Source organism: Callithrix jacchus, chromosome 6 (assembly GCF_049354715.1).
Source record: "Callithrix jacchus isolate 240 chromosome 6, calJac240_pri, whole genome shotgun sequence".
Lineage (NCBI taxonomy): Eukaryota > Metazoa > Chordata > Mammalia > Primates > Cebidae > Callithrix > Callithrix jacchus.
Window position 1 is genome coordinate 138,068,124 of NC_133507.1, and position 13,839 is coordinate 138,081,962.

Here is a 13,839-nt window from a genome sequence, read left to right on the forward strand (position 1 = left end):
TGGCACAATCTCGGCTCACTGCAACCTCTGCCTCCTGGGTTCAAGTGATTCTTCTGCCTCATCTTTCTGCGTAGCTGAGGTTACAGGCACTTGCCACCACACCTGCCTAATTTTTGTATTTTCACTCAGACAGGTTTCACTGTGTTGCTCAGGCTGGTCTTGAACTGATCTCAAGCAATCCACCCACCTCGACCTCCCAAAGTGTTGGGATTATAGGGGTTTTATTGATTTAATGTTTGTTTACTCTGTCTGATTCCTTTGGGTCTCCGTCTGCCTTGGAACTCAGAAAGCAGGCTTCAACTTGTTTGTTTCAGTAGCTCCATATTGTCAGTCTCCTTGACTGACTTTCCCAAGTCACATCTGGCAGGCTCTGTGGCCAGGACTGGTGTCTGGGAGGCTTCAGGCATGTAACTGGACAAACAGAAACCTTCAGTGAATATCCCCAGTCATCCCTGGGCAGAGGACTAACTGGCCCCTGAGGGCTGGAACCTGGAGTGGGCACGGGGCATCATATACCTTATCTGCCATCATCTGCTGTTAGAAGGAAAACTCTGGCCTAGGAAGGATTTGGAAGGTGGGAGGAAAGACGTAGGGGAGAGAAGGAGAAGAACCAGCTGCCTGCAGTCTGGATGATCCTGCTTCTGTGCTTGCCAGCCTTGCTTGCAGCTTCGATTGGGCACAGAGGGAGCTGGGCTAGCAGGCAGCCACTCTTAAAGATGCCTGGCTGCATCTGTGTGCGCTGCCTCTCAGCCAAGCAGACTCCTCTCAGCTACATGCTGGCAGCAGAAACTCCAGATCTCTGGTAGTGCCAAAGGCTGTTCTACAAAAAAACCTCTGACTGGAGGACCAAGGCCTAACTGAAGGTACGGGAGGCCACTCCTGCAGTCCAGCACAAGGTCTCCTCCCTGCCCCTGCACTTCATTAGATTAGGAAATAAAGTCTAAAGTGCAGATTTCCTTGCTTTCAGACTTTCCTTATCACAGAACCATAGAGACCCAGCAGTGGGAAGCCTCAGGAGTCCTGTACCCCAAACCCCTTAGGGCCCACCCTGCTGCAAGTTCTCAGGAAAGATGACCCAGGACTTCATCCAAGTACAAGGTCACTATTTTCTAAAAAGATTTTACTCATTGTTATTGTTTTTTGAGACAGAGTCTTTCTCTGTTGCCCAGGGAGTACAATGGCACAATCTCAGCTCACTTCAGCCTCTCCTCCTAGGTTCAAGTGATTCTCGTGCCTCAGCCTCCTGAGTAGCTGGGATTACAGGTATGTGCCGCCACGCCTGACGAATTTTTGTATTTTTAGTAGAGACAGGGTTTCTCCATGTTGGCCTGGCTAGTCTCAAGCTCCTGACCTCAGGTGATCCACCCAGCTTGGCCTCCCAAAGCGCTGGGATTATAAGCATGAGCTACCATGCCCAGCCTACGAATTGTTTTTAATAGTTACTTAATATTCTACCGTAGATATGCACCATAATTTAAAACATTACACAAATATGACATGAATTTACTTTTTTTTTTTTAAGGAAGGAAGATGCCAGTTTTATTTAAACACAAAACGTGCACGTAAGCTGTCTACTCATTTTCTTCGCTGCACAGCCTGGCACTGGGGTTGGTGACTCTGATGGCCAGCTGGGCAGCTCTTTCCACGATGGCTTTGTGGTTCTTGGAGGAAACATTGTGAGCGATCTCAGCACAGTAAGGTTTGTTGCACATCAGCAGCACTTCCAGCTCCTTGACGTTGTGGACCAGGAACTTCCAGAAGCCACTGGGCAGCATGTGCTTTGTTTTCTTATTGCTCCCATAACCAATGTTAGGCATTAAGATCTGGCCCTTGAACCTTCTACAAACCCTGTCATCAACATCTCTGGGTTTCCGCCAGTTCCACTTCATTTTGACATATCAGTCTGACTGGTGCCGGATGAACTTCTTGGTTCTCTTTTTGACGATCTTGGGTTTCACAAGGGGTCTAAGGGCGGCCATGATGCCAAGGAAGAGATAGCTGCTACCTCCATAGGCAGCACCGAGGAAGAGTGGATTCACTTTTATAATTAAAATGCAAACAGTATAAGCAGGGAGAAAGTTCCACTTTCACATTCCTCAACCTCATCCTCTCTCAAAACAAAATCACTCTAATCAGTTTGGTGGCATCGTTCCATATTCTCTTGGATGTGGCATTTTAAAACATGAGATGGAGGTGTGGGTTTTGTCGTCGATGCACAATATGCAATCATTGTGCATCTTGTCCTGCAGATTTCATTTTTCAGTTAACGATAGGTATTTTGAGACCTTCCCTCTCAGTCCTTCCAAGCCTATGGCATTCTCTGATGCTGATGGTGTCCCATGGTTTTGGTATCTCATACTTCATCATTCCCGTGTTGATAGGCATTTAGGTTCTTTCCAATTTGTCTCATTATTACCCTCATACTGCTGTCGTTTCCCAGGTTCTTTGTGAATGCAACATCTGCTACTATCTCTCTAGGAGAATTCCAAAGAAATAGAATCCCTGGGTTGAAGGACATGTGTATTTAGAATTCGATAGAATGCTACCAAATAGCCCTCAAAAACAGCCTACTAATTTATCCTCCTACCCTCAGGGCGGTGCAGATGCCCTGAACTGGGCTACCCCACATCCAGTCCCATCTCCTTTTCCTTTGGTACATTCCATAGTAGTAGCAGAAAAGGGTAAGTGATCACTTTCCTAGCCCGCCCCTCCAGCAGCTAAGTGTGGCTATAAGACACATTTTTGGCCACAGTGCTATACATGGAAGCATCTAGGAGTAAAAACATAGTTCTGGGAAAACTTTACCTTTCCCTTTTCTTTTTTATTTTTGAGATAGATTTTGCTCTTGTTGCCCAGGCTGGAGTGCAATGGCACAATCTCAACTCACTGCAACCTCTGCCTCCCGGGTTCAAGTGATTCTCCTGTCTCAGTATCCAAAGTAGTTGAGATTACAGAAGCGTGCCACCATGCCTGGCTAATTTTTTTTGTGTATGTATTTTTAGTAGAAATGGGGTTTCACCCCATGTTGTCCAGGCTGCTCTTGAACTCCTGACTTCAGGTGATTCACACACCTCAGCCTCCCAAAGTGATGGGATTACAGGCGTGAGCCACTGTGCTGGGCTTCAGAGGATGGCAGAGCGCCAGACTTTGGCCAATGCCCAGGGCACCAAGGTTGCTGTGTTTAGGACTTTTTCCTCTCGAAAGTTATGAGGGTATGGGCACCAGGTGAACCTGCTTCTCTTTTCATCCATAACGATAAACCCTCCTGAGCCACGGCTCCTCCTCTTTACTAAACATCTACTGAGCTGGTGGGCTGCACCTGAGCGTGATGGTGAGGTGTTTTGGTACATATTAAGGGTAACACACTTAAAGAAGAGGGACTCACCTCAACCACCAGTGGTCCAGAGCCAGGAGGATGCTGAATGCTGCAGTTCTCAACCTCAACTGGTTGGCTTGGGCAGGAAGAAAGCCAGTGGATTCTCGATGCTGTGATGGGCTGCATGGGGAGTAGGTGGGGTAGGAGGGAGGACCCATGAAGGCGGACCCATGGTGGGACGTTTAGGTACTGAGCTAGCCCACTGGCCACCAGCCAAGGCAGCTCAGACCCTGGATAAGGCCAGTCCTAGATCCTCACACTTGGAGTCATTCCGGAGTCTCACCCAACTGTCCACAGCACCGCAAGCATTGCCCAGTCCCCGTGTTCTATTTTACCAATAAGGGGAGTGAGAAAGTGTGAGGAAAAGTTTGGGGATTACTGCATCGATGGTGTAGCAGAATAATTTGAGGAAAGGTAGTGAGGAACAATATAATATGTGTTTCTCCTTCCACCGCCACTACCTCTCAGCTCCACAATACAAAGAATTCTGCTTCCAAAGCACATCATTATCCTTAGAAATTAGTTCTGGTCCTATCAAACCATGCCCCTACCCTCTGCCATACATCTGGATCTCACAGGCAAAACAAAGAAATGACAGTTTTCTCATGGAGACTAAAAAAATTCTGTGATTTTGCAGTTTCTGTGTTCTAAGCTGGTGACATCTGATTTTCCTGAGAGGTAGGGACAAGACCTCATATTTGTGGGGTCCTCCTAAATGCTGTGGACTGTGACTAGAACCCCCAATCTGCCAGTCTGTACCACTCATTTGGAACCAATGCCAAAATCTAATCCCCAAAGAGGATAACTTTTTTTTTTAAATCAGTAGACGAGGCCTCTGTGAACCCGTATGAATCTTGGCCCTTTCCCCATAAAAATATGATTGAACTATTCCTACTGACCTTTCAGAATTCCATTGTTCTCAAATATAACCAACCCTCTATTACACAGGCTTCATTCAACCAGGATGTTATCCGGATAATAGCAAGAATTGTCATGTAAACTCAGCTTTTTTTTCTGTAGGAGACACAAATTATTTTTTTTTTTTTAGCCCCAACCTCCAGAGCTTTCCCGTAGATCTCTCACATTCTAACCTCCCTGGTTGATCTGACCCAGATTTTCCTTAAATTGGTTGGTTGCCTTCAGGAAATGTGAGGGAATGGTTATGCTCAAAGCTGGATTGCTGACTGGGCGCAGTGGCTCACACCTGTAATCCCAGCACTTTGGGAGGCCAAGGTGGGCCTATCACCTGAGATCAGGAGTTTGAGACTAGCCTGGCCAACATGGCGAAACCCCATCTCTATTAAAAATACAAGAATTAGTTGGGTGTAGTGGCAGGCACAGGTCATCCCAGCCACTTGGGAGGCTGAGTCTGGAGAATCACTTGAACCCAGGAGGCAGAGGTTGCAGTAAGCCGAGATTGTGCCATTGCACTCCAGCCTGGGTGACAAGAGCAAAAGTCTGTCTCAAAATAAAAACTGAAAAAGCCAGATTTCTGGGGATGGGATCCTGGCTGGTGACTATGGGCAAGTTACTTAATCTCTTGGCCTCAGCATCCACATCTGCAAAATGAAGATAAGAATGGCATCTGTTTCATCATGTTGTTGGACTATGAAGCGAGTTAGTACATATAAAGCATTCCATTACGTGCCTTGCACATAGTAAGAACTTCAGATGTTAGCTAGTATCTTGCCCCATACGTGGGCCATACTTGCAGATGATGTGCAAGGGAACTCTGGGCTGTTTTTCATTGCTCTGCGTTAAATAACTCCACAGGAAATATAGATATTTGCCTGATGGCAGAAGGATGATTCTCACATCTGAAAGGGGGCAGTTACCTCTGGTCATCACGGTGAACTTTTACCTTGCTTCCCAGAGATGCATATAAAATATAAAACCCCAATTTATTCACTTCTGTACCCATACATTTAATTCCCCAAGGAATGGACCATCTTGTTGTGTGGGGCGGTCAGAACTTGACCTTTCTTTTCTACTCTGCCATTGACCTTGTGTGTTACAGTATAAGTTGAAAGAAGAGGAGGCGTGTCTCCTGAATGTCGAAGGTGCTCTTGCTCTCTTCCAAGAGAGTCTTACTCATTCCAAAATTGTCACTGAGCACCCACTGTGTGCCAGGGACTGCTGTGGGTCCTGAAAATACGGCAGTAAACAAGGCAGATGAGGTATTCATTCTCTTGGAGCTTGCATTGAGATCCAACAAACTCCAGCATTCTCCAAAAACATGTTATCAATTGCCTCTTCTTCTTCAGTACCACATATTCAAATGTTGACCCTGAATGACTGTGAGAGTCTGAAGAGCCTTGTGAACCACCAAAGAAAGATAACATGACGGCCACTATAGTTTTGATGATATGCATATTTTGTTGTATTATAATACTTCTTTTTGATACTGAATCTTGCTCTGCTGTCTAGGCTGGAGTGCAGTGGTGCAATCTCAACTCACTGCAACCTCCACCTCCCAGGTTCAAGCAATTCTCCTGTCTCAGCCTCCCGAGTAGCTGGGATTATAGGTATGTGCCACCATGCCAGGCTAATTTTGTATTTTTAGTAGAGATGGCAATTCACCATGTTGACCAGGCTAGTCTCGAACTCCTAGCCTCAAATGATCTGCCCACCTCGGCCTCCCAAAGTGCTGGAATTACAGGCATGAGCCACTGCGCCCAACCTTTTTTTCTTTTTAGAAATGGGGTCTTGCTATGTTGCCCAGGCTGGCCTCAAACTCCTGGGCTAAAGTGATTTTCCTGCCTCAGCCTCCCAAGTAGTTAGGACTAAAGCATGTGCCACTGCAATCCACTCTGTAATCCTTTTTTAAAAATCGTCCGTATAACATATCTATCGCCTCCAAGAATGTTTAATTAAACTGAAAGGCCTGTTCCTAGACTATACTGAAAAATAAACACACTTAATCTACACAGTTTATTTGCACGGTGTGATTGGTTTTTGCTTGTTTGTATGCTTTCCTTGTACGTGTCCTTCAGATTCTCTCCAACTGTGCCTTTCTTAACTCTCTGCATTGTGAGTCTCATCCGGGAGGAAGCTCTCTAAGCCTGTGCACACTCTACTGATGTTGCTGGACCCACAGCCAGCCCCAGGATGGGCGAGCCAGGTTAAGTTGAAGGGAGAAAGATCTTGTCTGCTGCCTCATAATATGTCCAAGCCCTCTCCTGAGGCCTTAACGTGGGTGCCTCCTGATAGTCAAAGGAAACTGTCAGGGCAATTGAGATCCTAACACCCTTCTCCTGGCTGTGGCTCCCCCAGCCTCTGGGAAATGACCGGATGGAGTGGAGCTCTCCAGACTTCCTTCAGCACCAGTGATCTCTGCTTCTAGGATTCCCGGGCAGAATCTTTGGGAGAGCCTGGGACCTGAAGGACTCTTTCTGCTAGGAAGCCAAGAAGAGGCCAGGAGTTCACTGCGGATTCACACACAGGCACACAGAAGGGAACATCCCTGCCTGCCCTGCCCCATCCATACACTCAAAGGAGAAATGAAAGTGTGCTTGATTTCTTGTCATGGAGGAGAATCTAGGGGTGGAGCAGACACAGGGAGAAAGAAGGCTGTTTACACCACAGAGGGAGGATAGGGAAGAGGAAGAAAAACTCGCATATGGAAAGGGACACTACTGGTAGGGAAAGAAAATTTATTTTCAAGCTTTTAAGAGAATATTACAAACAACAGAGAGTTTTAAAAAACCCTAAAAACTAGTTTAAAAAAGTACTTGACAGTGTCCTTTTAATACCCACGGATGACGCAGTCATTGTGCAGTGACAACCAGAAACTCTGCAGGTGACCACCCAGTGGCTTTCCCTGGCAGGGTCCCCAGAGAGAGCGAGGTGGGGGTCCAGGGGTAGTGCTCCCTGCCAGGCACCCCGGGGCCTACCTGGTGGCACAGGAAGGACCAGGGAGCACAAAGCACTGAGCATCCGTCCATCTGCCTCTTTGGGGAGGGTTCCAAGCAGCAAGGAATACTTAGATTGGGCTCTACTCCACTCAGGGCACACTTGCCAAGCTCCTCCCAACCACTGCAGCTGCTCTCTCGAAAGCCCCTAGATCGGGGGTGCCCTACCATGAGGGGACTGGGTCAGTGTGTGTGCCAAGGCAGGAAGGGGCTGGCGTTGCACACGTCCTGGCCATGGTGGGGTTGGGTAGTTGGGAAAGTTGCTCCAGGATTGACAGCTTCCAAACTGAAGCCACAGCAGCAGAACTGTGCTTGAAATACCCACTGGAAATCTGTACTTTTCTCTAGGGGTGTGCGTGTGTGTGTGTGTGTGTGTGTGTGTGCATGTGCGTGTGCGTGTGTGTGTGTCCTGTAAACATCTTTGAGCCAAATCACTATAAAATAAATTAACAAGGGCAGAGAAAGACACCCTTTTCCAAACCTAAGCCCTCTTAGAACCCACTGAAATCGGGAGTTCCAGGTTGGAAGTTCCTTCAGAAAGAAGACACACCTCTCCCTCTGGCTGCTCACACCAGCATCTCCCTCCCTGCACCTCCCTCCCTGACCATCCACCCCATCATCCCCACAGCCATTTGTCAGCGAATCTTGCCCGAATCTTGCCGGAACAAATGAACCCAGGAGCCCCAAAGGCAGTGTGTCCCTGCCAGCTCACACCTGTGCCTCCCTCTTTCCCGGCTGCCTGCAGGACACAGCCCCAGGAGAAACAAAACAAATGAGTGAGAGCAGAGCAGACCGCAGATGCTTTTCCTCTTGGCCCCGCTGGCCTCCACCACTGCCACCAGTCACACAGGCTTCGTCTGCCCTCAGCCTCTGCTTCTCCAGGTACCTTGCCTGCGGGTGCACTGGGGCAGGTTTTTTCTGCTGGGCCAGGTTCAGCCTGTATTGCACTTTGTTGCTGAGTTTGTGTTGGTTTTCATTGCTGTTGTGGAGAGTGGCATTGACTGATTGGAAATCACAGAACTGCTCCTGCGCCAGCCTCACTCCCGCTCTAACCCTGCACCAGGACTCCCACCAGGCCCCCCACCCTCTGCCTGCTCCCTCTGCTGGCTCCAGGAGTGCCACTGCGCCTCCCCACCCTGCTCGGGCCCCCAGTGGCGGTCATGGCCTTCCTTCTGGGCCTCAGCTCTCACACTGTCGTGACTCTCATGACCAGCTCTCGGCTGCTGCCCGGTGGACTCCGCTGTTCATGAGGTCTCAAGTGACTCAGGATGTGCAGGATGGTATAAGCACAGTGGTGATGGGACAGAGGGCCTGAGGGGTGGCCGGCAGCCTGGGCAGGGCCCTGCTCAGTGGCAGGGGTGCCTGCAGCCTCCTCCTCCGAGGAGGGGATATTGGCCTGGGTGGATGAGGAGGTCCGGGGGTTGGTCCTGCCTCCTGCCTTTTGATCCTCCAGGTCTTTTGTCTTGTCATAGTTCAGCACTTTCCACTGCTGGTTGACAGCCTGCCACCGTTTAAAGATGCGGTACACCGAGGGTCCCTCGTGGATGATAAGACCTGAGGCAGCAGAGAGAGGAGAAACAGAGACCAAATGAGAGGAAGTGGGTGACTGCCAGGAGACCACAATCTCTGAACCTACGAAAGGTATGGGCATTGGCTCCAGTGCTGAGCCACAGGAGGGCCATCCCGAGATTCCTAGGTTTAGCAAGTCTCTGGGAGGCAGAAGGTGGAGGAGCCAACACGCCGAGTCCGTGAAATAATTGAGCACCTTCAGACAGTTCCTTCGCCCACTTCCACTCCACCCCACCACGTTCCTGCCTTGACAAAATTCATGTTCATCCACTGAGGCATAATATAAATATCTTTTCCTCCCTCTATTATGTATCCATGGCACCCAGTGCTTAGCAGATGTTGAGTGAATTGTGTGCTTTTAAAGCACCACAAAAGAAAGCCCATAGTTGGTCACTCCATACCTGCTAAAGGTTGCTGGAAACCCCACTGGTTAGCTCTTTGCACAGATACCCCAATGCTACCAAGATGCAAACAGCCCTGGGAGACACCCCAATGCTACCAAGATTCAAAGAGCTCTGGGAGAGATCACTTGGATGCAGTTATATCTGCCAGAGTCAGTGACAGAGGTGGAAACAAGCTACACCAGGCAGCAAGGCAAAGAAATAATCATTGTGTGCCTACTGTGTGCCAAGCACTGGGTTTACTGCAGTCAGCAGGATGCCCTCTGAGAGCTCACGTTTTCTCGGGGACACACAATGGACGTGGAAACAAACCAATGTGACAATTTCAGGTGCTGAAAAATGCCTTAAGGAAGATAACTGGGGTAAAATAGCCACTGGCTGCAGGCACTGGGATCCTATATAACAAGAGGTGGGAAAGGCCTTTTTGGAGGAGACCACATCTGAGTTGAGACTTAACTGATGAACAGGAGAGACCCATGCCAAGACCTGGTGAGAGAGCTGTTTGGTGGTAGAAACTCCAAGTGCAAAGGCCAGGAGGTGGGAATAGAATGAATGAGCTCAGAGAGTAGGGCAGTGTGACCAACACAGTGCAGCGGTGAGGAAGTGGAGGGAGGCGGGGCGAGCAGAGGCCAGTGGTTGGTAGGGCCTTGCAGGCCACGGCCAGGGATTTGCATTCTATCCTGATTACAATGGGAAACCACTGACGGTTTCAATAGCGTGGATGATGTGATCTAATTCACCTCCATAAAGCCCCCTTAGCTCCTGTGAAGAGGGCCAAGCAGGAAGCGGTGACGTCATGCGAGTCGGAAATGGCGACAACACTGACGAGGGTCGTGGCGGCGGAGCAGTGAGAAACTGCCGGAGTCAGGCTGGGAGCAGAGCTGAAGACTTGCTGACTGGCAAGGTGGGAGTGAAGAGAAAGATCTGGACAACTTGGAAGCTCTTGGCCTCAGCGTCTGCATGAATGGGGAACCATTTCCTGAGATGTGGCGGGTACCAGGCGCGGGCTATGGATTTGTGTGGTGGCTGCGGTGACCAGATTTGTTGCCTATTGTTGCTGTGGCAAAGTACCACACATCTGGTAGCTTAAAATGGCACGCATGTTTCTCTTACAGTTCTGGAGACCAGAACTAAAGTCTAAAATCAATCCCACTGGGTTGACGTGCGGTGACAGCAAGGCACCTTCCATTTCTTTCTGGAGGCTTTGAGGGGGAAGAATCCATCTCCTTGCCTTTTTTCAGCTTCTAGAAGTTGCAGTTTCTGCCTCTTCCTTGCATCGCTCCAGCCTCTCTCTTCTGTTCTCACCTCTCCTACTACTCTTCTGTCATCAGATCTCCCTCTCCTTCTTGTAAGAACACTTGTGGCTACATTTAGGGCCCACCTGAGTAATCCAGGATACTGTCCCCATTTCAAGATCCTTAAATTAATCACATTGGCAAAGTCCTTTTCCATATAACGCAACATTGACAGGTTCAGGGGTTGGGACCTGGGTGTCTTGGGGGCCATGGTTCAAGCCTATCAGAGTGATTACTAGCTACATTTTGGTCATGGTTAAAGTGTCTAATAGAAATCTAGCTGGCAGGGTCAGGTGGGCAATTGGACAAATGAGTCCAAAGCCTAAGGAGAGGCCTGGCCTGGAAATAGAAGCCATTGGTGTAGAAGTGGGACTTGAACACCTGGGAATAGCTGAGACCTCGTAGGGGAGAGAAGAAGGCCAGCGACAGAGTCCTGGGCTTCAGATGTTTAGAGGCTTGGTGGAGGCTTTGGTGGATAGGACCAGTGAATGAGCCTCAAAAGAAGCAACCAAGGCCGGGCGCAGTGGCTCATGCCTGTAATCCAAGCACTTTGGGAGGCTGAGGGGGGTGGATATCAAGGACAGGAGTTCAAGACCATCCTGGCCAATATGGTGAAACCCCATCTCTACGAAAAAATACAGAAATTATCTAGGTGTGGTGGCGGGCACCTGTAGTCCCAGCTACTCGGGAGGCTGAGGCAGGAGAATCACTTGAACCTGGGAGGTGGAGGTTGCAGTGAGCTGAGATCGCGCCGCTGCACTCCAGCCCGGCAACAGAGCGAGACTCTGTCTCAAAAAAGGAAAAAAAAAAAAAAAAAAAAAGCAACCAATGAGGTAGAAGCAAGACCAGCAAGTGTGGTGACCCGAAAGCCTAGGCAAGGGTTCAGAAAGAGTGCAGTGACTTTTTTCAATGTTATCAAGTGGTCAGCTTGAGTAAAATGGGAAATGACCACTGGCTCCATGGGCACAGATGGAGGAAGAATGAGAGAAATGTCAGCGGGAGAATCAGGTAGTTCTCTTCCAAGTACATATTTCCCCCCTCACGAAATCATCAGCTAAGATAGAAGAGATAAGGGAGGAAGTGTTAAAGATTTGTGGAGAGAGGAGAAGGTGGGAAATAATTATCTCGGAATGTAGGAGTGTGAATTTACAAGGGGGATGTGGTAGAATTAGCTCACTCTGTTAAATGTCCATTTCAGATAAATCTGAAGTGAATCTCATCACTGATTGTGTGATTTTTCTCCACCCCTTCAAACTGCTTGCTCAGGTGCACATGTGGAAGAAGACACCTGGGTTTCACCAGGGTAGACTGTTTCCCCGGGCAAGCAGACATGAGAATTATATGTGCTTGCAAGAGAATGGTTATCATGCTAGACCACGGAGCCCAGGCTGGGGATGGTGGAGAATAAAAAGGTATAAGGAGTCATGAAAGGTGGAAAGTGAGAGGGTCAAGGCCAGGCGGCCTCTACAAAGTTGGAAGATTATTGGAGTCAGTGAATGGGAGGTAATGGTCAGAGAGTGCGATGTTTAAATCCAGATCTTAGAAGTAGTGTGGTTACTGGTGATTATGATTCTAGGATGTGACCATTTGATTGGGGCTGGAGTGTGCTGGAGGAAAAGATCTTTGGAGCAAGAGCAAAGCCAGGGAATTGGAAAGATTATCTGCATCAGCCATCCTCAATGCCATCAGACCAAACATCCCCTTTTTATAACGACTATATTTTAACATCCCCGTTCCTATCCTGAAATGAAATTCATAAGCTACTATAAGAAACTATATCTTTAAATTAATATAATGTCCTAACAGATAATGTAAAATAAAAATAATAAAGGGAAATCTTTTATAACAAAACAATATAAGTTTCAGTGAAAATGCTGCAGTGCAACTACATTGAAAAACAGACAAACAAACCCCAGGCATTTCCAAAATGCCTCTGGGGGACAGCCCTGTCTCTGCCAAGCATTGATCTATGCAGGTGCTGAGGATGGGAGTGGGAGGAGTGTATGAGCAGGTGCACGAGAGCATCTGAGGACTGAGTAGGCGGCCAGCAGCCGACAGCATCCAGAAGGGAAAATGGGTGGTAAAGAAAGATGCACTTCGGCCAGGCATGGTGGCTCATGGCTGTAATCCCAGCACTTTGGGAGGCTGAGGCGGGTCAATCATCTGAGGTCAGGAGTTCAAGACCAGCCAGGCCAACATGGTGAAACCCCGTCTCTAATAAAAATACAAAAATAAGCCAGGTATGGTGACACATGGCTGTAATTCCAACTACTCAGGAGGCTGAGGCAGGAAATTGCTTGAACCTGGGAGGCAGGGGTTGCACTGAGCTGAGATCATGCTCCTACAGTCCAGCCTGGGTGACAAGAGCGAGACTCCCAAGAAAAGAAACGGAGGAAGTGAGGAAGGAAGGAAACGAAAGAGAAAGAAAAAGGAAGGAAGGAAGGAAGGAAGATGGATGCATGCATTGGGGCTTCTGAAGGATGAAGTAAGAGAAGTAGCTGTGAGTGGTAATGGAAATCAAGAAGGACATGGACCTCACCTCCAGACCACACAGGGTGCAGTGTATCGGAGAAAGAAGAGCCACCACCTGAGAACAGTGTTCTCAGGAGACAGCTATGCTTCAGGTAGGAAAGATGGAGAGAATGTGCAGAGAGGAGGTCGATAATGAAGGACCATGAGGTGCAGGGGGCATGGTGAAGGGCTGGGAAGACAGGCTCAGAGGTAGGAATGAACTGAGCAGGAAAGGGATGCTGGTGCAGAGAGTGAGGCTGCCAGGAGCCGGGCCCTGTGCTGGTGGGTGAGATGATGGCATGGCGGGTTTCATCCCACAGCCACTGAGGATCCAAGGGAGGAGCCGGCTCAGAGCAAACAGCAATGAGTCACCCCAGCCACCTGGTGCAAAACCTCAGAGCCGCTTCAGTTTCCAACAGGCTGAAATTCTCGGAGACCAGAGCCACCCGCACAGCCACTTTCTCTTCCAGTGTTCCAGCTGAGTCTGAACTCATGCATCGCCCAACAAGTCTTCACCGTTCATTGAAAGAGAGGTAGCCTCGGGAGTTTCTAGCCCTTTGTTTGGATCACACCCCTTTGAGGATCTAATGAAAGGAAAGATCATCTCTCTGGAGGGGAAAAAAAAAAACCAGACAAATTGTCCTTGTACTAAATCTCCTGAAGATCACTGGTGGACCCTCTGCTCTGGTCTGACAGATGCTGAACAAAGAGACTTCCTTTCTGTCCCACTTTCTCACCCTCCCCCAACTGTACCAACTCCTATCATCTCTGCCAAC

General features: G+C 48.7%; 1 protein-coding gene and 1 pseudogene across 1 annotated transcript in view; both read right to left on the bottom strand.

The window, feature by feature from the left end:
- Positions 1–906: 906 nt before the first annotated feature.
- On the bottom strand, positions 907–1,982 carry LOC100410464 (large ribosomal subunit protein eL32 pseudogene; annotated as a pseudogene).
- Positions 1,983–7,012: 5,030 nt separating this feature from the next.
- MARCHF4 (membrane associated ring-CH-type finger 4) overlaps positions 7,013–13,839 on the bottom strand; it is a 112,172-nt gene continuing 105,345 nt past the window's right edge. Inside the window, exon 4 of the mRNA XM_008999456.5 lies at positions 7,013–8,841. Coding sequence (XP_008997704.1) covers positions 8,474–8,841 — 368 coding nt within the window. The 3' untranslated portion in view covers positions 7,013–8,473. The remainder of the gene's footprint in view (positions 8,842–13,839) is intronic.